At 36.6% G+C, this 22,353-nt stretch overlaps 1 protein-coding gene across 4 annotated transcripts in view; it reads right to left on the bottom strand.

Annotated features, from left to right (window-relative positions):
- The window catches only part of Rabgap1l (RAB GTPase activating protein 1 like), a 632,406-nt gene that overhangs the window by 229,540 nt on the left and 380,513 nt on the right, over positions 1–22,353 (bottom strand). For all 4 annotated transcript variants that reach the window (XM_087906361.1, XM_087906363.1, XM_087906362.1 and 1 more), the window contains 3 exons: positions 22,058–22,132; positions 9,480–9,605; positions 8,078–8,221 (listed from right to left, as the gene is read on the bottom strand). In XM_087906361.1, coding sequence (XP_087762487.1) covers positions 8,078–8,221; positions 9,480–9,605; positions 22,058–22,132 — 345 coding nt within the window. The remainder of the gene's footprint in view (positions 1–8,077; positions 8,222–9,479; positions 9,606–22,057; positions 22,133–22,353) is intronic.

Here is a 22,353-nt window from a genome sequence, read left to right as displayed (position 1 = left end):
CACTTGTGGAAGCAACCAATCAGTATCTGATTTAACTTAAGGCCCACTCCTTAAGATGGAACCCATAACCACTACTGCTTGGGTGATCAATAATCTGAGACTAGAATAGCCTAGGGACATAGGGTAAAACCAAATACTACTATTGTTAAAAAAAAAGAAAAAAAAAAAGAAAAAAAATACCAGCTAATGACATTTTGTTATACTCACTGATCAGTGAATTATTCAGTTTTCATCAGAGAATTCCCTCCTGCAGCATATGGAAACAAAAATAAAGACCCATAGCCAGACATTATGCAGAAAGTAAGAATACCTGGAACTCAGCCCTAAATGGGAGTCTCTATCAGGGAGTCCTAAGGAAGAGGAGGTGAAAGGAACAAAAGAGCCAGAGGGGATGGAGCACATCAAGAAACAAAGCTTTCTAAATTAACACGATCAAAGCAAGAATGAACTCAGAGAGACTGAAGCAATATACACAGGGCCTGCATAGGTCAGCACCAGGTCCTATGTGTATATGACTTCCAATTTAGTGTCTTTATGCTATTCCCGAGAGTGAAAATACGAGGGTCTCTGTTTCTTGTGCTCTCTCTTGGGCTGTATTCCTTCTTATTTTATTTTTTCCTGTTTATTTTACTGAATTCTGATGTGTCAGTTTTTGTTTTATCTTATCTTATCTTTATTGATTATTATCACTTAGAAGCCCATTTGTTTTCTAAGAAGAAACAGGGAGTCAATCAGGATGGGAGGGAAATGGAGGAGGAACTAAAGGAGTTAGGGTAAATTGTAATCAGGATATATTAGGTGTGTAAAAAAAACCCCATGTTTTCAAGACAATGGGGAAAGGTGCTTCAGCTTTTAGATCTAGCCCCTGACACCTATCTCTATGGAATTTCAGAAGTCAAGTTAATCTCTTTGATCTCCAAATAAGTTTCATTTACTTGCATTTTTTTGTGAATTATAATCTGGCCTAGAATTAGCTAGCATAAAGCACAACAAATCTCTTTCTCTTGGTTACAAGGGGTACTTAAACTGAATAAAACAACACAAGAGGCAATGGCTATAGTGGTTTAGAATGTATTTGGCAGTATCTACTCATATTTAGCGTACATACACTCAAACCAAGCAATTTCATTTCTAGGAGTATAGCCACAGAAGTGTATGCCTATTCACCAAAAGACAGATTCAGGATTACCCACAGCGAATCTTTACACCCTTAAAGTGGAAACAATTCTAAGACTATCAACAATGGAACAGAAGAACGAATAAGTTGCAGTGTAGTATTATAAACCATATCTAGATAGAAAATGTAGATGAATCTTATTAACATGACAGGAATAAGAGAAATTATATAGGAAGTTTATTGTGTGACTACAGGAAGTACAGAAACAAGTAAGACAAATGTATGCTGGATATCAGGACACACTTAGAAGAGGTTCTAAAGAAAGTCTGAAATGAAGATGAGATGCTGTTTTGTGTTGACTACCTTAGACATGTTCCTTATGTGAGAAAACACCAAGTATTCCTAATTAACATTCATTTTGTCATGCTAACAAAAACTATTTCAAAACATGCGGCATTATATTCTTGGTGGGTTAACAGCACAATATTTGCACTATAATATGTGTAGGTTTTCTATCTCAAAAACAGACATTAATATAGGGTGTTAAAATGATTTTCCTTTCAATTGCTGGCTAAATGTATAGAGATAGAATATTCATTTTAGTATAAGAAATATGTTTCGGAACTCCTAAGTTATTTAAACCCTGTTGCCACACATCTTCAACCAAATTAGAGAATCTACACAGGCCACCACACAGTCAGGTTTAAGTATTGTAAATAACAATTATTAATAACTAGGAGGTTTTAAAAACTCAAGTTGTACTGACAAAATGATTCCTTCTGCTAACTTAGCTTTGTAGTCCTAACTTCAGAATAAAAGAGGAACACATGACATGATGATCAGCTCCTGAAGTATAAAGACAAACTCAATATCTTTCTTTTTACTTTATAATATGATTTTTGAGTAAAATTCTTTACTCACATATTTTTTAGTTAGAATGACTTTGAAAAACCAATGTTTTTGAAAGAATTTCTTAGCCTTTCATTTGCAATCAAATATTAATTGACAAATATTAAGATCTGTATTGTTTTCTTACAAAAAGATATGAAAAAGATCCAGTATGTAGTTTATTTAAGACCAGTTCTTTAACTAGAATATTTAGTACATAGAAAAGAATAGCTTTTGATATAAATATTTTATTAACTAGAAGAAGGAAAGTGGCAACGAGAAAAAGCAGACAGGCAGGAAGTCAAAGTTTATTCAAAAGTTTCTTTGCAAAATAATCCTTGACAAAGATGACAAAGATGAGTTAGTGGAAAGAATGAACATCCTGAGCACACTACAATGCTGTTTCTTACAGAGTTTATTTTAAAAAGCTACTTTACTCTGTTACTTCCTTAGAAATAATGCTATGACTATAATCTACCCGACATTTTGAAAAGCTATATGCAGGTACAGAAATAAGCTTAACCAGTGAGGTAAAAGATCTCTGAAGTGAAAACTTTAAGACACCAGAGAAAAAAACTGAAGAAGAAACTACAAAACAGAAAGACCTTCCATGCTCCAAGACTAGCAGAATGTGTAAGAATGGCTGTGTTAGCAAAAGTAACTAATCTACAGATTCAAATGCAATCCCACAAATACATTCTTCACAGAACTTGAAAAGATAATTCTAAAATTCATATGTAAACACAAAAGATACAGATAGAAAAAGCAATCCTAAGCAAAAAGAACACTGTTGGAGCTCTGACAACACCTGACCTCAAATTTATAACACAGAAATACTGTGACAAAGAAAGCAAAGTACTGGCATGGAAACATGTGTGGGCTAGTAGAAAAGAAGAGAAGATCCATAAAAAAAATGGTCATTTTTGACCATCTAATGTTATCTACAAAAGAGTTAAAAAATACACTGGAGAAAAAGTACCCCATTCAACAAATAGTACTGGTAATCTGGATAGCCACATACAAAAGAATAAAATTAAATACGTATCGCCTACAAATCACACACAGAAACAAACCAAGATGGATCAAAAGTCTTAATTTAAAACTTGCTATGAGAAAATAAATTAGGACAAAGGTAATGTTCTAAAACAACTAAACCAGGAACATTCTAAAAAGGATTCTAACAGTATAAGAAATGCTAAATATGGGATTATATTAAATCAAAAAGTTTCTGCATAGGAAAGGGAAATATCAACACAGTGAAAACACAGCCCACAGAATGGGGAAAAATTTCTGTCAAATTTGGATATGGTAATGGTACCTAAAATATATAAACAAGTGCAAGAATTAAACATGCAAAAACCAAAAATGCTGATCAATAAATGGACAAATAAGCTGAAGACACCCTTCTTAAAAGAAGAAAAAACAAATGGCCAATAAAATTATAAAGCATATCCAATATCCTTACCTATCAGAGAAATGCAAATTTAAACTCCTTTAAGAGTCTACTTCACTACAGTCAGAATGGCCATCATTAACAAAATAAATGCTGGCAAGGATCTGGAGACAAAAAACAAAACACTTATTCACAGCTGGGTATATAAACTAGTGCTGACAGTATGAAAATCACTGGAAGTGTGCTGGCTGGACTTTTTGTCAGTTTGATACTGATAGAGCCCCCTGGCAAATGGAAACCTGAATTGAGGAATTGTCTCCATCAAAATGTCATGGGAATGTCAGCAATTGGCGCATTTTCATGCAGGCAGTGCCATCCCTGGGGGAGTAGGGCTGGGATGTATACCAAAGGAAGCTGAGCAAAACCCGGGGAACAAGTCAGTATTCCTCTGTTCCTGCCTCTACTCCTGCTTGAGTTCCTGACCTGACTTTTCTTAGTGATGGACTGTGATCAGGAAGTGTAAGCAATGTAAAAAAGTTGTTTTTGGTCAAGGCATTTATCATAGCAATAGAGAAGCAAATTTGGAGAGGAGGCTTCCTACTCACCTAAACCTAAAACTTTCCTATGACTCAGTTCTACCACTATGAGGTACATCCTAAAAACTCTGAATAGTAGCATGGATACTTGCCCATCCATGTTCACTGAGGCACTGTTCACAATAACCATGAAGTGTATCCCACCTAGATGTCCACCAAAGATGAATACACAATGAACTTTTATTTAGCCATAAGAAAAAATGAAACTTTTGGTAATATTAATGAATCTGGAAATTATTATATTTAGTGAGGTAACCCAGTCTCAGAAAGAAAGGGTCCATGAGAGGGGAGAAAAGAATTTTTAGAGAAAAATAAAGAAGAATTTTTAAAAAACAATGCATTAAAATATAATAACAAAATTACTTTGTATGATAATTAAAAACAAAAAGCAGCTGCAGAGTATAAGTTGAAGGTGAAAGAATGAAACATCTTGCTGGAGAGACGGCTCAGTGGTTAAGAGCACTGACTGCTCTTCCAGAGGACCCAGGTTAAATTCCCAGCACTCACATGATGGTTTAAAATCACCTGTAACTCCAGTCCTTGGGGATCTGATGCCCTCTTCTGGCCTCCACAAGATGCACAAGGCATGTACATGTATATGGTACAGGCAAAAACTCCAAACACAACAAATAAAGAAATGAATAAAAAGAAGAATTAAACATCTAGTGGTTTTATTAATTACGATCATCCACTGTGATCACAGATGACAAAGGACAGGAAGGTTTTAAATTTTGTTTGCATTTCTTTACTATAGTGATTTTCTTAGTATTTAACATTAGAAATTCAAGTGTCTTCATGATTAAATTTCCCCAAAAAAATGTGAATCCAGATTCCAGTAGACCCATAAACAGTGCCAGGCATCATAGCTCAGGAGACAATTTCAGAACATCATCTATCCAGCAAATGACACTACAGCAATACTATCTACCAGAAGCAATAGAGAAATCCATTTAGCAGAACAGTTAAGCACACTAACCTTTGTAATGAAAATCATAAACTAATCTATTATGAACACAGATAACCTCTTTAAGAAAACAGTATGAAGTGATGGTAAGTAATTTCAAGTTCATACTGTATAAAATACAAAAACCATTAACATATCATAGTCACTTTTCTCATTTCATGAAATACTATCCCAACCAGACTCTCTGAATGTGGCTGATGGTGGAGGCTGACTGAGAAGCCAAGGACAATGGTGCTGGGCTTTGATTCTACTGCATGGACAGGATTTGTGAGACCCTTGTCTGTTTGGATGCTAATCTTCCTGGACCTGGGGGAAGTGGGGAGGACCTTGGACTTCCCAATTAGGGTAGAGAACCCTGACTGCTCTTTGGCCTAGAGAAGGAGGAGGAGGGGGAGGGGGGGGAGGGGAGGAGAGGGAAGTGGGAGGAGGGGAGGAGGCAGAAATTTTTAATAAAAAAAATTTAAAAAAGACTTAGCAGAATTAATTTTGAATATTAGCTGGTTTTAGGAATATGGAACTCAAACATCTGACTTTGGTTTCTTTTAAACGAGTACTATGTTTAAAAAGGGGTCAAAACCATTCAGGATAATTAGGCAAAGGTCATAATACCCTAATTGTCTCTGTGTATATTGTGATCGATCATAACATACTGAAGGTTTTAGCTTCTTTGTGTTATCTCACTGGTTACATTTAAAATGGCATTTTTGTTGTTATTTTGTTATTATTTGGTTTTGCTTTTCAAGACAAGTTTTCTCTGTCTAACTGGCTATCCTGGAAAGCTTTGTTGACTAGTCTGGCCTCAAACTCACGAGATCTGTCTGCCTCTGCCTTCCAAATGCTGGGATTACAGGCATGCGCCACCACTGCCTGGATTTAAAATGACATTTTATAGACCAATTTATAAGTAAAATGAAAAGGATAATGAATATATTATCAATTAGCATTAATAGTTGTTACATAATCAAGACTAAAAATATTTTTCAGTGAATTTAGCAAAGCACTCAGATCTTCCTTAATCAAAAATACCTCAGAAATTATTCAAAACCTTCCTTGCCTACAAAATGCTTTCCAATTTCAGATGCTATGCAACTAATAACAAGAACCTTTGAGAACAAAAGTCCAGCAATGTTTGCATATAAAATGATGTTTCTCATTAGGTTGAGAAATAATACTTAGCTTATACAAATATTATTTTTTAAGTCAAATTACTAATGTCTAAACTGATTAAAATGGGTAGCCTTATGTTTATGTACATTTATACTCACATTAAAATATATACTTTTCTCTCCATCAAGCAAGCTACCCCACCTCTTTTAAAAACAGAATCTCACTATGTAGCTCCAGCTGGCCTATAACTCATGGAGATTCTATTGCCTCTGCCTCCTGAGTACTGGGATTAAAGGTGTGCACTATAAGCCTGGTCCATCAAACTACCTTTCAAGATAATTGTCAGGCACTTTGATAGACAATACAATATTAGATGTGTATTGTAATAAATTATTTAAAAGGAAAAAGAGGGTATGGGGTTGAACATCAGTGGTGAAATATGTGCATGAATAAGGCAGGGTTCAACCCTCACACCACCACTCTGAAAGAAAACAGAGAAAACGAATATAGTGAACTAAGGGAACTGAAAAGAATAAACAAAGACAAACACCAAAGGAATTTTTGAAAATGAATTCCTGACACTTTCTACTGTAATTCAGTGTCAGAACACTTTTTTGGAATGCACAAAGACAAAAGTTTGAATCCTACTATTGCAAGAAAGTGAAGAAGAAAAGGAAAAGAAGGAAGATTACATAGTCCAAAATTTTTATTAGTTTTCTCTCTTGGAAGAACCAAAACTATCACACACACAGAGGGAGCTAACAAATGAAGGAATTAATTACTGGGTGTGTGTATGGGGGGCTCAATCATACTCCATAATGTAATAATAGTGCATCAAAGAAAAACATGTAGTTATCCTCCTGGATATTGGAAGTAGACAAAATTGTCAGGCAAAAATTGAGAGCTTGGGGGTGGGGGTAAGGGAAGATGGGGAGAGAGAAGTGAGAAGGGAGGATGGGGAGAGCTTGGGGGATGGGATGGTTGGGATGGAGGAAGAGTGGATATGGGAGCAGGGAAGTATATATCTTAATTAAGGGAGCCATTTAAGGGTTGCAAGAGACTGGACTCTAGACGGGTTCCCAGGTGTCCAAGGAGATGTGCCCAGCTTGTTCCTTGAGCAGCTGAGGAGAGGGCACCTGAACTGGCCCTATCCTATAGCCACACTGATGAATATATTGCATATCACCATAGAACCCTCATCTGGCGATGGATGGAGAGAGAGACAGAGACCCACATTGGAGCACTGGACTGAGCTCCCAAGGTCCATATGATGAGCAGAAGGAGAGAGAACATGAGCAAGGAAGTCAGGACCATGAGGGGTGCGCCCACCCACTGGGATGGTGGGGCTGATTTAATGGGAACTCACCAAGGCCAACTGGACTGGTACTGATGGAGCATGTGATCAGACCGAACTCTCTGAACATGAGTGACAAGGAGGGCTGACTGAGAAGCCAAGGACAATGGCACTGGGTTTTGATTCTACTGCATGTAATGGCTTTGTGGGAACCTAGTCTGTTTGGATGCTCACCTTCCTAGACCTGGATGGAGGGGGGAGGTCCTTGGACTTCCCACAGGGCAGGGAACCCTGACTGCTCTTTGGACTGGAGAGGAAGGAGGAGAGGGAGTGGAGAGAGGGAGAGGGAAATGGGAGATGGGGAGGAGGTGAAAATTTTTAATAATAATAATAAAAAAAATAGTGCATCAATAGTAAAAACCCCTGAAACTAAATTCATTTATTTAAGCTTTTTAAAAGTAACACTGCTGATACAGTATTCACAGATATAGGCTTATTAGGAATATAATTACACAAATCTAACCATTCAATTTTATTTTGTGGCAATTACATAAGCCTTAATGTTTTTATTACTGACAAATAATAAAATTACATAATCTCTATTAAAAATTTAAATGAAATTTTGGTCTGTGAGTAGAAAAGTATGAGAAAAGAAGAAATAACTTGTTTTATGTAGACTTTGCTAGTTTGCTACAAGTATGAAAGCTGGCCACTGTACCTCACACAGCAGTAGGTCAATGATGTGGAACACCATGCAGAGAGGAAACTTGGCAGTAAAAAGTGTGAGGAACCACTGGGATGCGTACATATGAGCTTCTAGGTTCAGATCACAGAAATGGTTGTACAGGTCTGGCAGTTGTTCCTAAAAGTCAAAATAAAAAAGTTAGGAGGACAATTGCTGAAGAATCTTTATTTCTTCAACAACTGCAATTTTTATCAAGTTCTCTGTTGTACTTGAATTGTATTTCAGCACTGACTTGTTGTTTTTCAATGTACAGAAGTGATGACAGGAGATGGGAATTGAACAGATGACAGATGAGTGCAGACAGCAAAAACTTATAACAAAGATTATTCTTGCTAACACAAGTGTTCTTGCTTCCTGGGGAAATCTTGTTCTCTCAGAACACCTGCATTCTAATGAAAATTGTGACTCCAAGGTAAGACACAGGATTCACCTCTGACTTACCTAGAAAGAAAATGTATCTTTACCTTGTAAATCATCAAACAATATTATCTGAGGTATATAGTATGATTTTAAAATATTCTTGAACACTTGGAAAACTACAAAGCATAACCAGATATTAAAACCTATCTGTGGGTTGGAGAGATGGGTTCAGCAGTTCAGAGCGCTTGCTGATGCTCCAGAGGACCTGAGTTTGGTTCCCTACACTCAAGTCAGGTAGCTACAATCTACCTGCAGCTTTAGCTCCAGGAGATCTGCTGCCCTCTCTGGACACCCAAATACATTTGCATATGTATGTGTATGTATATATATTTCATGTAAATAAAAATAATAAATCTTTAACAATCCAATCTTGATGGTATGAAAAATAAAAAAGTAAAATTATGCAAGAGTATAATAAAGATAACTAGCTCCTAACAAGCCCTTTAGGCTATCTTTACTCTTTCAATAGTTAAACATGAAAATGCTTTTCAAAGGCATGAGAGACCAAACACAAAGCACTTCCATAACTGAAAAACAGAAGCAAAGACACAGAAAAGATTATGTTCATTTTCTTCTTAAATAGCTCACACATTCACACATACACATGCATGCACATGCAGACACACACACACTAAACTATTGTACAAAGTGATCACTTCAAAAAGGACCCAAACGCATCTACTTGATAGTTTAAATAAAGTATATAAATGATCATCAGGCCCAACTAATTTTTCATTTATTAAATATAATTATTGACTTTTAAAGCCCACAAGGAACACTGACTTTTGAGAAAAAGTAACTTTTATGTCTGAAAAGTCAAACGCATTAATAAAATAATGTAATCTATTTACATTTTCAGCTGTATTCATTAAAGCTTCATAGTTATTATTGCTCATATTAGAGATTTTTGATAACAACAAACCTGTGGGTGATAGAATTTCCCATTTTTCCTTACCTGCATTAGTTTCTCAAGTTGATAGAATTTGCAGTGAAGATCTTCAAAATTGTTTTTATATAGATCTCGTAATCCATACTTATCCATGATTTTCACCAAGACACAGAATGCTTGCTCTTCTGGCATCTACAAGAAACATACATATGAAATATATGTATGAAAAATGAATGCCATTTGTTCAGAATATATGAAAAGGTCTTTCAAGTCCTTCACAAGAATGACTGAAAGTGTACTATGACATTAGTTTTACATATCTGCCCTCTGGTCTCTGGAGGAAAAATCTCCTAACTACTCAATAATTCTGAGTCCTGCCATTGTTTCTGAATAAAAAAATATTTCACATAATTTTTCTCTATAAAATAATTACATTCTATTTACTTTACCATATCCTACACAAAAGGTATATATATATTATATACATGTATAACATAGCTTGCTTTTCTCCCATTAACAAATTGAAATTATTTTCCTCTTGTTATATAAGCAGTTGCATCTTTATTTTTATAATAGCTGCAGAGTATTTCATTGTCTGAACATTCCAGAGTTCATATAATCAGCTTCCTATCAATGAATAATTGAGTTATTAATTTTTTAACACAAATAATTTCAACAAGCAACGTTGTCTATACATCACCTTTGACACAGGGATGAACTGTGGTAAGGTATAGCCACAAAAGAAGGATTAGACTGACAAAGAATAAATAGATTTTTATATTTTTGTTTGTTTGTTTGTTTGTTTATTTAGCAAGGGCTCATTATGTACTGCCTTATTCGCCTAAGTTCTAGGGTTATAGTTGTTAGATCATCAATCTTTGGTCATGTTTTAAATTTCTATACTGTAATGCTATCCTTCCAGAATCTTCTTGATGCTGCTATACTTCTTTCAGTCCTTGTGGTAAACAAGGTCATCTGAAAAGGGATTGTAGGCAAGACATTCCTAGAAATAATATTTTATCCAACGTAATCCAAACAGAATGCTTCAGCCTTCTGGAGTATGTAGAAGACGTGGCAAAAGCTTCTGTGAATGCAGATCAACAAGGAACATGCAAGGTAACCCTTTGACATCAGCAAGTGACTTGGGGGCCTCTCCTAGGCCCTGATATCAAATTTGATTCAACCATTCCCTATCAGAAATTCATCTACAGAGAAATTAAAAGACTAAGGCCTATTGTAAAACCATACTTCTCTAGGCGACAGAACAGTTTTGGTAGATGAAACAAAATTTTTAGGAAAGACCATACAACGAGTATTTTGGCAAACTTCTATAAATTATCAAAGAACAAAGCTACAAATATGAATAAGTGACATTGCAATTGAAGGTTTGGTTGGCATAAGCATGGATGTAACAATAATTTCACCCAAATCTTGGCACCCAGTTTGGCCTCTTCAGGAGACAAATATCCAGTTCCTAGGGATTGGAACTTTACCTCAGAAAAAACAAAGTACAAGGGGAATAAAAAGTATAGGGTCAGAAAGACAGGTTGGAAAGTTAAGGCCAAAGGTGGCTAACACTGCAATGAATTCATGGGAACATGATCTGTTATAGTAATGGAAAAAATAGATTAACATTTTTCCAATCTCAGAAACAAACCCTAAATAAAGAATGCTTCTGAGAGAAATATTAAATGATATTGAGAACATTCACTGACCATTCAGATGGTACATATGCAAAAATAGCTGTTGATCTTTAGGAGGTACTAACAGCCCTACCCTTAAAATAGTTAACTGACAAACTTGTCTGGGTGGAATAATGGCCTTTGACATCAGAAAAACATAGGCTCTTGAACAGTCGGTACAGGACAACTTCAAGGCAGTTAGCCAAGATGGTCCAGCCTCATATACTACTCCAAGAAGGACCTCAGATAGGCCCTGCACTTTCCTATCACACCCAGAGCCTGGACAACAGCTAGCTCTCCCGGGACTTTACCATCATCTCAATTTTTTCAGGGTCTTCTAAAGATGCCACCACCACAAACAACAGGAAGTAATTAAAAACATGACACCAACATTATAGAAATACTAACTAACATATACCAAAAGATTCTGAGAGCTTAAAGAATTTTAATAGAATCAAGCTATCCTGGGAATGAAGGTGCAACCAGTCATTCTCACAATAATAAAACCAGGTTCACAGGGGCTAGCCTAGATGTCAAGTGCTGGGCTTTTGTTGCAAGTTTGATAGCTTTTATGTGGCTTGGATTCTTCATTTAGTTCTTTGGATGGTTTTTGAAAAAACGAAAAAGGCACGGAGAATCAAGATAAGACCTACAATCACATTACCTAATTTTAAAACAACTGATAATTTCAGAAATTCTGAAAATTTAGCAATTGGCTCTCAGGAGCTGATGGAAACTAGCTCCGGCAATGATGGAGGAGGGTTAACTGTCTATTGTGTTATTTTCATTGGTCAATAAAGAGACTGCCTTGGCCCCTTGATAGGACAGAAAATTAGGTAGGCAGAGTAAACAGAACAGAATGCTGGGAAGAGGGCTATGAGGCAGATGCCATGGAGCCAGCCACCAGGTCAGACATGCTGAATCTTTTCCGGTAAGCCACCACCTCGTGGTGCTACACAGATTATTAGAAATGGGTTAATCAAGATGTGAGAGTTAGTCAGTAACTAACTCTCTAGAGATAATGGGCCAGGCAGTGTTTAAATGAATACAATTTGTGTGTTATTATTTCCGGGGCTAAGCTAGCCGTGCAGGAGCCGTGTGGGATGAAAAGCAGGCCTGCCCGCAGCTCTTCACTACACGGCAAAACTCGAACACAGACAATAACGGAAAAGCTTCTGTAAAGCAAAGGACATGGTCAACAAGACAAAACAACAGTCTACAGAATGGGAAAAGATCTTCACTAACCCCATATCAGACAGAAGTCTAATCTCCAAAATATACAAAGAACTCAAGAAATTAGTCATCCAAAAGAACAAATAATCCAGCCAGGCAGTGGTAATGCACACCTTTATTCCCAGCCAGAGGCAGAGGCAGGTGGATCTTTGTGAGTTCAAGGCCAGCCTGGTCTACAAGAGCTAGTTCTAGGACAGGTTCAAAGGCTACAGAGAAACCCTGTCTTGAACCCCCCCCCCCCCCCAAAAAAAAGGAGTATAAACCTAAGCAGAAAACTCTCAACAGAGGAATCTAAAATGGCTGAAAGACACTTAAGGAAATGTTCAGCATCCTCAGCCATCAGAGAAATGCAAATCAAAACAAATCTGAGATTCCATCTTTCACCTGTAAGAATGGCCAAGATCAAAAACACTGATGACACTTATGCTGAAGAGGTTGTGGGGTAAAGGGAACATTCCTGCATTGTTGGTGGGAATGTAAGCTGGTACAGCCCCTTTGGATGTCAGTGTGGCGATTTCTCAGAAAATTAGGAAACAACCTTTCTCAAGACCCAGTAATACCAATTTTGGCTATATATTCAAAGGATGTTCATTTGTGCCACAAGGACATGTGCTCACCTATATTCATAGCAGCATTGTTTATCAAAGCCAGAACCTGGAAACAACCTAAATGCCCCTCGACTGAAGAATGGATAAGGAAAATGTGTTACATTTACACAATGCAGTACTACACAGCAGAAAAAAAAATAACGACATCTTGAATTTTGCAGGGAAATGGATAGAGTTAGAAAACATCATTTTGAGTGAGGTAACCCAGACCCAGACAGACAATTATCACATGTACTCACTCATAAGTGGTTTTTAAACATAAAGCAAAGAAAACCAGCCTACAAATCACAATCCCAGAGAACCTAGACAACAGTGAGGACACTAAGAGAGACATACATGGATCTAATCTACATGGGAAGTAGAAAAAGACAAGATCTCCTAAGTAAATTGGGAGCATGGGGACCTTGAGAGAGGGCTGAAGGGGAGGGTAGAGACAGGGAGGGGAGCAGAGAAAATTGTATAGTTCAATAAAAATTAATAAAAAAGTTAGAGCCCTACTCTAACTGCAGTGGAAAAACACGAGTTTTTAAGGCAGAGATACTGACTTATACTCTCTAAGCAATTTCACTGCTCTTTGAGAAGTAAGTTACAGGAAAATAAAGGTAGAAATGCACTGTTTAGGTAAAGATCTATCACTATATTTTACATGACACATTAATCTACAATAAATTATAATCAATCATGCTCCTCATGATTTCCAGAAATGCATGGTGATTACAGGAAGAATGCCACAGAGCTGCAGAGCTGCACAGAGCTGCAGAGCAGCACTGCTCGGCAGTGCTCTTAGTGCTTGTCCTTGTTAGTTTTTTTATTTTTGATTGACATAAGCTATAGTTGGGGAAGAGGAGCATTAATAGACAAAAAGCCCAACATCTTGGTTTGTAGGCAAGAGTGTGGGGGCATTTTCTTGATCAATGACTGATGTGGGAGGTGCCATCCTTAGGCAGGTGGTTCTTGGATGTATAAGAAAGGTAGCTAAAGCAGGGTGATATTTTTTATTTATTCTTTGTGTCTTTGACATCATGAATCCCATTCCAACCATCTCCTGCCCCCTCTGCCCTTGCAAACTTCATTACATAAAACAAAATAAAATTTAAGAGAAAAAAGGAAAAAAAAAGAAAGGGAAAATCTCATCGTGGAAGCTGCAGTGTGACATAGTCACACAGTAAACACCTTTATCCATATATCTTTACATGCAAGTGTTCATCACGAAGACTCATAGGTCTGGTTCGAGGCCCCTGGTCTCTGCTACACCATCAATGCTGGGCCCTCGCTGGGACTTGTTATAGATATTCCATTTCTGCTCTGTGTCGAGGAGATCCTGCTGCCCTGGGTCTGCAGGACTAACCCTCATCCCCATCCCCCATGCTCCAGTAGATCAGAAATGGGGTGAATATTGGGATGGACAAACATATAACATTGGTTCTGGGCCTGGGTAGTTGCAGGGGTGGTCAGCCTACCAGTGATCCCGTCTTTATCACCAGGGTTAGCTCTCTTGCACTGCCCTGGTAGTTCACTCCTTGCAGCAATAAGCAAAGGGCAGGGGCAGTTCTCCTACTTTCATACCCTCAGGGTCAGTTCTCCACACCTACACCTGCAGAGTCAGCTCTACAGTGTTGCCCAGGCAAGGTGTAGGAGGCACTCTCCCAAGTGTTGCAACTGATGAGGGGCAGGAATAACTCTTCTGCTCTCTCTTAGGACCTCAAGGCCAGCTCTTCTACTGGCATCACTCCCCCACCTTACAGTCACAAGACAAAGGCATAATGGGGACAACTCTCCCACGTTCACAACTTAAGGGCTGGTTCACCACACCTCACCAACAGTGTTGATTTTTGTGATGCCTAGGTAAGGTGCATATAACACCTTTTGGTTTCCTGGATGTTTTACTTTATTTTTAAAAATTAATATCTAAAAATTATATAAATTATAATAATGGATAAAATGTGATGTTTTGATACATATATAAATTTTATGTTGTTTTTGTTTTGCTTTAAAATTTTAGTCTCACTATGGCTGATCTGGCTTTGGTTCCAGATCCAGCTGGCTTAAAATTCGCTTTGTACACCAGGATGGTCTTGAACTCATGGAGATATATCTACATGCTTCTGCTCCCTGAGTGCTGGGATTAAGGGTGTGCGCCACTATAGCCAGCTACATTGTATAATTTCTAAATCAGGTTAAATATATGACCTCCATAAATATTTATCACTTCTGTTTTAAAATTTTTATTTTATTTTTTATGTATATGGGGGTTTTGAGATGTCTTCAGTTTTTTACATCAATGTTTTAGAGTTTTCATTATAGAGCTCTTTCACTCCTTTGGTTAACTTTATTCCTAGGTATTTTATTTATTGTATTAAGTAATAGAATCCTAGCTAGAATTTCTGTTCCTGTGATAAAACATGACCAAAAGCAACTTGGGGGAGATTCAGCACTAGGGTGAGCTCTCCAGCATTCCCTGACTAGTTCACCCCTCACAGCAATGAGCAAGAGGTGGGTCAGTTCTCAGGTTTTCACACCCTCACGGTCTGTTCTCCACACCTACACCTTCAGGATCAGCTACTGGGTTGCCCAGGTGAGGTGTAGAGATCACTCTCCAGGGTGTTGCAGCTGGTAGTAGGGGGTTGGGGAAGGGACAGCGCTCCTGCTCTTATAACCTCAGGGTCAGCTCTTCTACCTCCCTCAGGAGTTGATGGACTTGGTGTGTGTGTGTGTGTGTGTGTGTGTGTGTGTGTGTGTGTGAGAGAGAGAGAGTGAGAGAGAGAGAGAGAGAGAGAGAGAGAGAGAGAGATTTCTCCTCTGCCCCTGCTGCATGGCTCTTGGACACCAACATGGTCTCAGGTGGCTGACCAGACACTGGGTCAGCCCTCAGTGGTAAGAGGAGGCAAGGACATCAACTATAAAATTGTTTCTTATTCCACCTCACTAAGTTTTGCATCTTTTAGAATGATCTACTTTCTTCTCTGATGGTGGTGAATACTCTATTGATTTTCTGACTTCTTTTTCAATAAAGATAGATGCTGAGTATTTGGAAAGTCATATGCTCGTGAGTCTTAGTTTCTGTTTGTGTTGAAATGCAAATAGAATGTCAACTGCTAGCTATTTGCTTACTTTTCCCTTTAAATCAAATAGATGCAAAACACAATTAATCAAATGTTTACTCATTAGCTTCCTATGTGTTACCAATTAAATGAGCAGGATAAGTGGACAAAAGAAAATTGTCAGTGTATATAATTGTTAGTTGTAGAAATAGCAGCTGCCATTATTAGACACATTCATGAATCCACCCAATTCTCACAAAAATCTCAGAGTAGGTATTACTTTTATTTTGAACTATGAGACTAGTGAGATTCAGAGCATTAACTGATTACCAATAAATTTAAGTCCATTAAGGAAAGTGAATTTCATATTGTGACTGCTATTTTGTGACATGTACAAAGTAAGTTATACTCTTTACACTCATAACAAAGTCCTTGGTACTCAATATGCCGACAAGAGTAATATTATTTACATACTATAAATGAAAAAACTGAACCCCAGTTTAGGAATACTGCTCAAGGTTACATTAACCTAAAATACATTAAATAATGATTCAAATTCATAGCTGCTATTTTAAATATCTTTTGAAGGGGTTCTGTTTTGAAAGGGCAGACAAGCATAACTGCAGAGATATAGGATGACAATAAATGAAACCTGCATTTCAACCACATTAAAATCTCTGCCACCAAGTTCCCAGTTTAATGCCAATAAATGTCCCTTGAGCCAAGGTCTATTACCCCCAGGGAAAAAAAGCCCAGAAAAATATGTTACAAATAGCTTTGGAGACACACACACACACACACACACACACACACAACAAATAAAAAATCTGGATGTTGATATCTTGATTCTGTGGAATATTAATTTCCAAGACAAGTAGTAAGTAGCTTTGTTTCTTACTTTTTTTTAACACTACTTTATTATTGTTGTTTTATGTGTTTGCATATTATGTACATGTATGCATGCCACATACATGGATGGGTACCAACAGAGGCCAGAAGACCTCAGGTCCCCTGGAGCTGGAGTTAATGGCTGTAAGCTTCCTGACTTGTGTGCTAGGAACTACATTCAAGGCCTCTAGAACACAGTAGGAACTCTTAACCCCTGAGCCATCTCTCCATCCTGATTTCCTTGTCATTTCTTATTGCCACTAGGGAAGTCACATCTTAAATCTGTCTTCAAGGGAAATTCCATTAAAGTACTAATAACTGTTTAAATATTTCATTTTAAAATAAAATTCACAAAACACAAAAGATAAATGTATGCTCTAATAAATAACTGGTCATAAAGAAAAAAACAAATGACTATAAGACCCCATGCAGCCATCAGGTAGTCGAAAGAAGAAAATACTGCTAGCTGTAGTGACATACACCTTTAATGCCAGCACTCAGGAGGTGGGGGCTGGCGGATCTCTGTGAGTTCAAGACCAACCTGGTCTACAAGAGTTAGTTCCAGGACAGGCTCCAAAGTTACAGAAAAACCCTGTCTTGAAAAAAAAAGAAAACAAAACAAAGAATAAAGGACAATTCTAAAAAGAAAAACAAAACAAAAACAAAACAAAAAAACCAAAAAAACAGGGCCTTGGACCTTCCCCAAAGCAATGAGACTTGCCATCTCAAAACAGTGGATGGGGGTGGGGTGGGAGCTGTATGTGGAGGGAATGGGAGGAGGTGAGGGAGTGGGAACTTAGACTGGTATGTATAATGAAAAAACATTGTTTTCTTTTTTTAATTAAATAAAAACATTAACATAAAAAGGAAAGAAAATACTGTTTTACTATGGAAGATTCCTGTGTAAGCCTTTTCAGTCATGAACTACTCCCAATAGTTTCTTCCTAAAAAATTCACTATTCTGACTTCAACAGAAACCATTACATTGTTGTACTATATAGTTCTTTCCATTTAAAAAATAATTGCCCATTATTGGACATTATATAAAAATGAATCATACCAAATGTAATCATACACTTTCCTTTCCATAGTAAAACTTATGCTTATAAAATTCATTCATGATAAACTATATAGAGTAAATATTCTTTTTATTTCTATAACATTCTACTACACAAAATACCACCATATATCCATTTCAATGTTTCATTATAATTTAATGTTGGGATTGCAATAGTGGATATTTTTCAATGTTTTTGCTGTTGTTGTTTTAAAAGACTGGTTTATTTTATTCTATGTGTCTGAGTGCTTTCCCTAAATGTATACCACATGTGTGCCTTATGCCTGTGGAGACCAGAAGAACATATTGAGCCTTTGAAGTTGGAGTTACAAACAGTGTGAGCAATCATGTGGGTGCTGAGAACTGACCAGAAGATTATAAACATTAATGCTAGAGCAATTCTCACCAGGAATTGTGTTGTATATGTGCAACAATACATATACATTTGACCAATATATTAAAATGCATGTGTGAGATCACTGTACACCTCCACCAGAAAAAATTAAAGGACTTGTGCCTACTTAGAAATTTTTTAACACAATACTTTTAAATATTATGGATTATTTGACAACCCTTCTTGCATCTGGAGTTTCTCTACATGCCAAATAATTTAAAATATAGTAATTTAACCTTAAAAATGAGCATGACTTTCTAAAGATCAAAAACAGTATACATTCAATATAAAAGTACTTGACAATAAATATGGTAGAAAAATATACTATGTAAAATTGCATAATATTTTTATAGAAAACAAAATATATAATCATTCACTGTATCTCCAGTTGAACAGATATTAACATAAACATAGTGATAATAAAGATAACCAACATTTAATTTCTAAAGTAATTGAAAATTGTTGTTGTTCTAAGCTACCTATGCTAAATTACTCTTTAACTACAGATAACATATTTCTTACAATTCACTAAATGGATGTAACAGCATCTGTTTGATAATCCTTGCACTGCTTAAACTATTCAATGCCATGGAGCTATTGCCAAAGTCCCTGAAAATTTTCTATACACAGAAGAATCTAATTTTGAGACAATTTGGACATGAAATTCTTGAAAAATTCAGACCTTTCTTTTTGAATATTCTTTCATTTTTGGTTTTTCTTTCCTCTGAGGTAATGATCATGGGAGCGGGAAAAACAGCAAGCCACAAAGAAGCAGGCTACAGCCATGATTAACATGCAGCTGCCAAGGACGACTACAGTAAAAAGCAGGAGCAGCTTATATAATTTGATAAAATTATTAATCAGCAGGACCCTAATAACAAACACATCTCTCTGGAGCTGAGGTGATGTTTTCCATGAATTCTTTATGATAGGTAGCCTATGGTCTTCTACTGCCTTAGACACCAGAGAAGAATGACTCAGGAAAAAGCCTTTCTGTTATTCAAACTAGCTGACAGTTTGACAGGTTAACAAAATATGTTGGTTAATCTATAAAAAATTACAAATTACAAATTAGAATACATTTTCATTAGTATAATGCTGAGTATCAGTTAATCTTTTCTTAGGGATCTTGAAGGCATTTTTGTCTTTCAAGATATTTTTAAAATCCATGGCAACAACTACTTCATTCAATTAAGTTAGAGTACGAGAAACGCTAATGATGTCTGTCTTGGGAACTATTTTAGTGACCAAGTTCACAAAGACTGACTAGTTATATGGCCTTTATTACTGTAAATAGGTAAAACATAAAAGTTTGGAGTATTCAACTTTTCTAGTTATTTGACTCATTCTGGCTCTCCTTAGGTGGTAAGAACTGCTATTTGGGTAGTTTTACAAAGAGTTACAAACCCGGAAATTAGCTAAGCCTGCCAAAAACCTCATGACAGATTTGTCAGTGCTATAGTCTCACTCAACTTTAATCAATATATTATCCTGTGTTTATAGAAAGGGCTATGTTGGGTAGGGATTTCTTTTAAATCCAGCAGTCTATTTTGGAGGGAGGCTCTTTAAGATCCAGGAAGTAAATGAAACTTAGAAATCTTACAAGACTCAGGAATGAAATAAACTTCTAAGTCACAAGTCTAATCTTCCAGGTTAGTAAACAGTGATAATTGCGAGAAAAGAAGACTCTCCTGCTAAAAATTTCATTGGGATCTTCATGGATTCAGCTTTTGTGAGTTGTCATTTAGGCAGGAGCAAACTTTTTGGTGATGCAACTGCATCGTATCCCAATAAACTTATCTGCTCTTCTAGTTGGACTCTGGTCTGCCATTGCTGCCTATCTAAGATAAGTAGATACTTACTCACATCTCCTCCCAAAATGTGACACACAGTGGAGAAAGGTAAAAAAAAATGATTACTATATGAATATTCAAAGATTATTTTGTACGAAACAAAGGAATACCACTCTTGACTTGAATCTCTGTTTTTCATCTCAATGAATACAATGGTTCCTTTAGAAGAAAGTTGGCTCTGAGCCATGAACAACATATACCACTGCTCACACTGTCCAGTCTCCTGAGGCACCTATTTTTATATACTACTTGCATTCAGTGCTGGAAGAATTGTGTGGGCCCCAAAAAATTGTGATTATAAAGTGTTTGGTATCACAGGGCATCCCAAGAAGATAGGATGTAAAGATATCAAAAAGAAAAGGAAAGCAAGAACACAGATAGGATCATAAACATAAGATGATGTATCCAGAGGGGGATTAACCTAAAGGGAAGTAAAGACAATCATGACAACAGAACCACGAGCAGCACTTAACTAGAATGAGGTAATCCACATTAAGACAGCAACTCTACTATAAATGCTCATTTTCAGAGTGCAAACCTTAAAGTAATGCTTTAGTTTACACTTTTGGGGCCTCTTTGCTGCATCTGGCACTATGCATTGTTCCTTCTTACTTACTAAGTCAATAATTTCAATGTCTGGTGTTCTCAAATTTCACTTTCATTTCTTAGTCTTGTTTACTCTATTGAGGTGATCTGATCTACTCTCATCATGTCAGCTTTGATGTCTCCCAGGTTAGCAGTCTCTAGTTATAGTGAGTTGCTGCACAGCTCTAACAGTGTCTCAGAAAAATCTAAATTCAAAGAATTGAAAAGAAAATTAATCATTAACCCCAAACTTCTTTCATTCAATCCCACCTTTGACTTTTTTTCACTAATCAACAATCTGCTATTTTTTTTCCTTCTAAATCCCTCTCACTTTCTTCTTTTTCACAGTGTGAAGACTGATGTTTCTTAGCTAGGCTCTCTACAGCTGTTTGCTCTCTTCACTCTGCCCTCTAAACAAAACAAAAATAACAAGAGTATGAATACCTACCCTTGCTCAATGACTACTCATTGTGTTAGAAGAAAGTCACCTTAATAAAATGATTCTGTACTATTTATCATGTGGCTTCTGCCTATCTCACCATTTGCTCCACACTACATGTAGTAAAGTGTAGTTTCTCTCTAAATTTAGTAACATTTCATATACTTACTCTTGTTCCTTTGTCTACAATTTCTCAACTTTAATTATCATTTCTTGCCAAAATTGCCGCCTGCTTCAGAAAATTTTCTAACAGTTCTGGCAGAAGTGAGCCAGACAAATCTCCTATCTACTATCTCTCCCAGTGCTTCACTTTGATAAGCACACTAAATTCTCAGTGAGCATGTATTGCTTCTCTCATCATAAAAATCAATAAAGTCACAGAAAAAAGAATAAAAATAAGTTGGTATGTATATTATTTGTTTCCATCCTGGACAAAAATTGCAAATGATTCATCTCTATCTCACTTCAAAGCCCAGAACCTGTCAATTGATGCTAAATGAAAGTGACTGACTAGAAGGAGGAGTATATTAAAATAAATCACAGAAAATCTAGATTTTCTTGTTATAGTATCGTAGTTCATAGTGATCTAAGTTCTGATATTTAGGCTTAAGCTGACTTCTTTATTCAAGATAGTTGAGCTAAAATTAACTCCAAATAAGCAATTTATTTGCTTTTAGTCAGTAAAACTAATTGAAAAACTATCCTGTCTTGGACATCAGATCTTTTAATTATTACCCAAGGTATAATTTAAAGAGATATGCCATGTATAATCTTCCTCAACTAGGAAATCAGAAGGAATATCAAAATCATGTAGAAAATGAACTTAGTAACAATATGATATTAGGCACATGGAAAATTACTTACATGCAACAGCAATACAGCAGCAAGAAAAGACTGTCCTTGACAGTACCCAATGTCTTCATCAAACACAGAGTAGGCCTAGAGAAAAACAATAAAAAAGTCATAGTAAGATTCATAACTTATTATCAGGTACCTGCTTGTCTTGTCTTTGACCTTTCTGTTACATTTTCACTAATTTTTCAGTTTAAGGCCATATGCCAGTAAAGCAGTCAGGTTTCTCTAAGACACCATTTCTAGTGTAGTCCTACACATTCCATTATTACAGATTCACCATCGAGACATGAAAATAAACAGATACT

Source organism: Myodes glareolus, chromosome 5, assembly GCF_982192425.1.
Source record: "Myodes glareolus chromosome 5, mMyoGla1.1, whole genome shotgun sequence".
NCBI lineage: Eukaryota > Metazoa > Chordata > Mammalia > Rodentia > Cricetidae > Myodes > Myodes glareolus.
The sequence above is the reverse complement of the archived record's forward strand: the minus strand, read 5'-3'. Positions and strand labels throughout refer to the sequence as shown.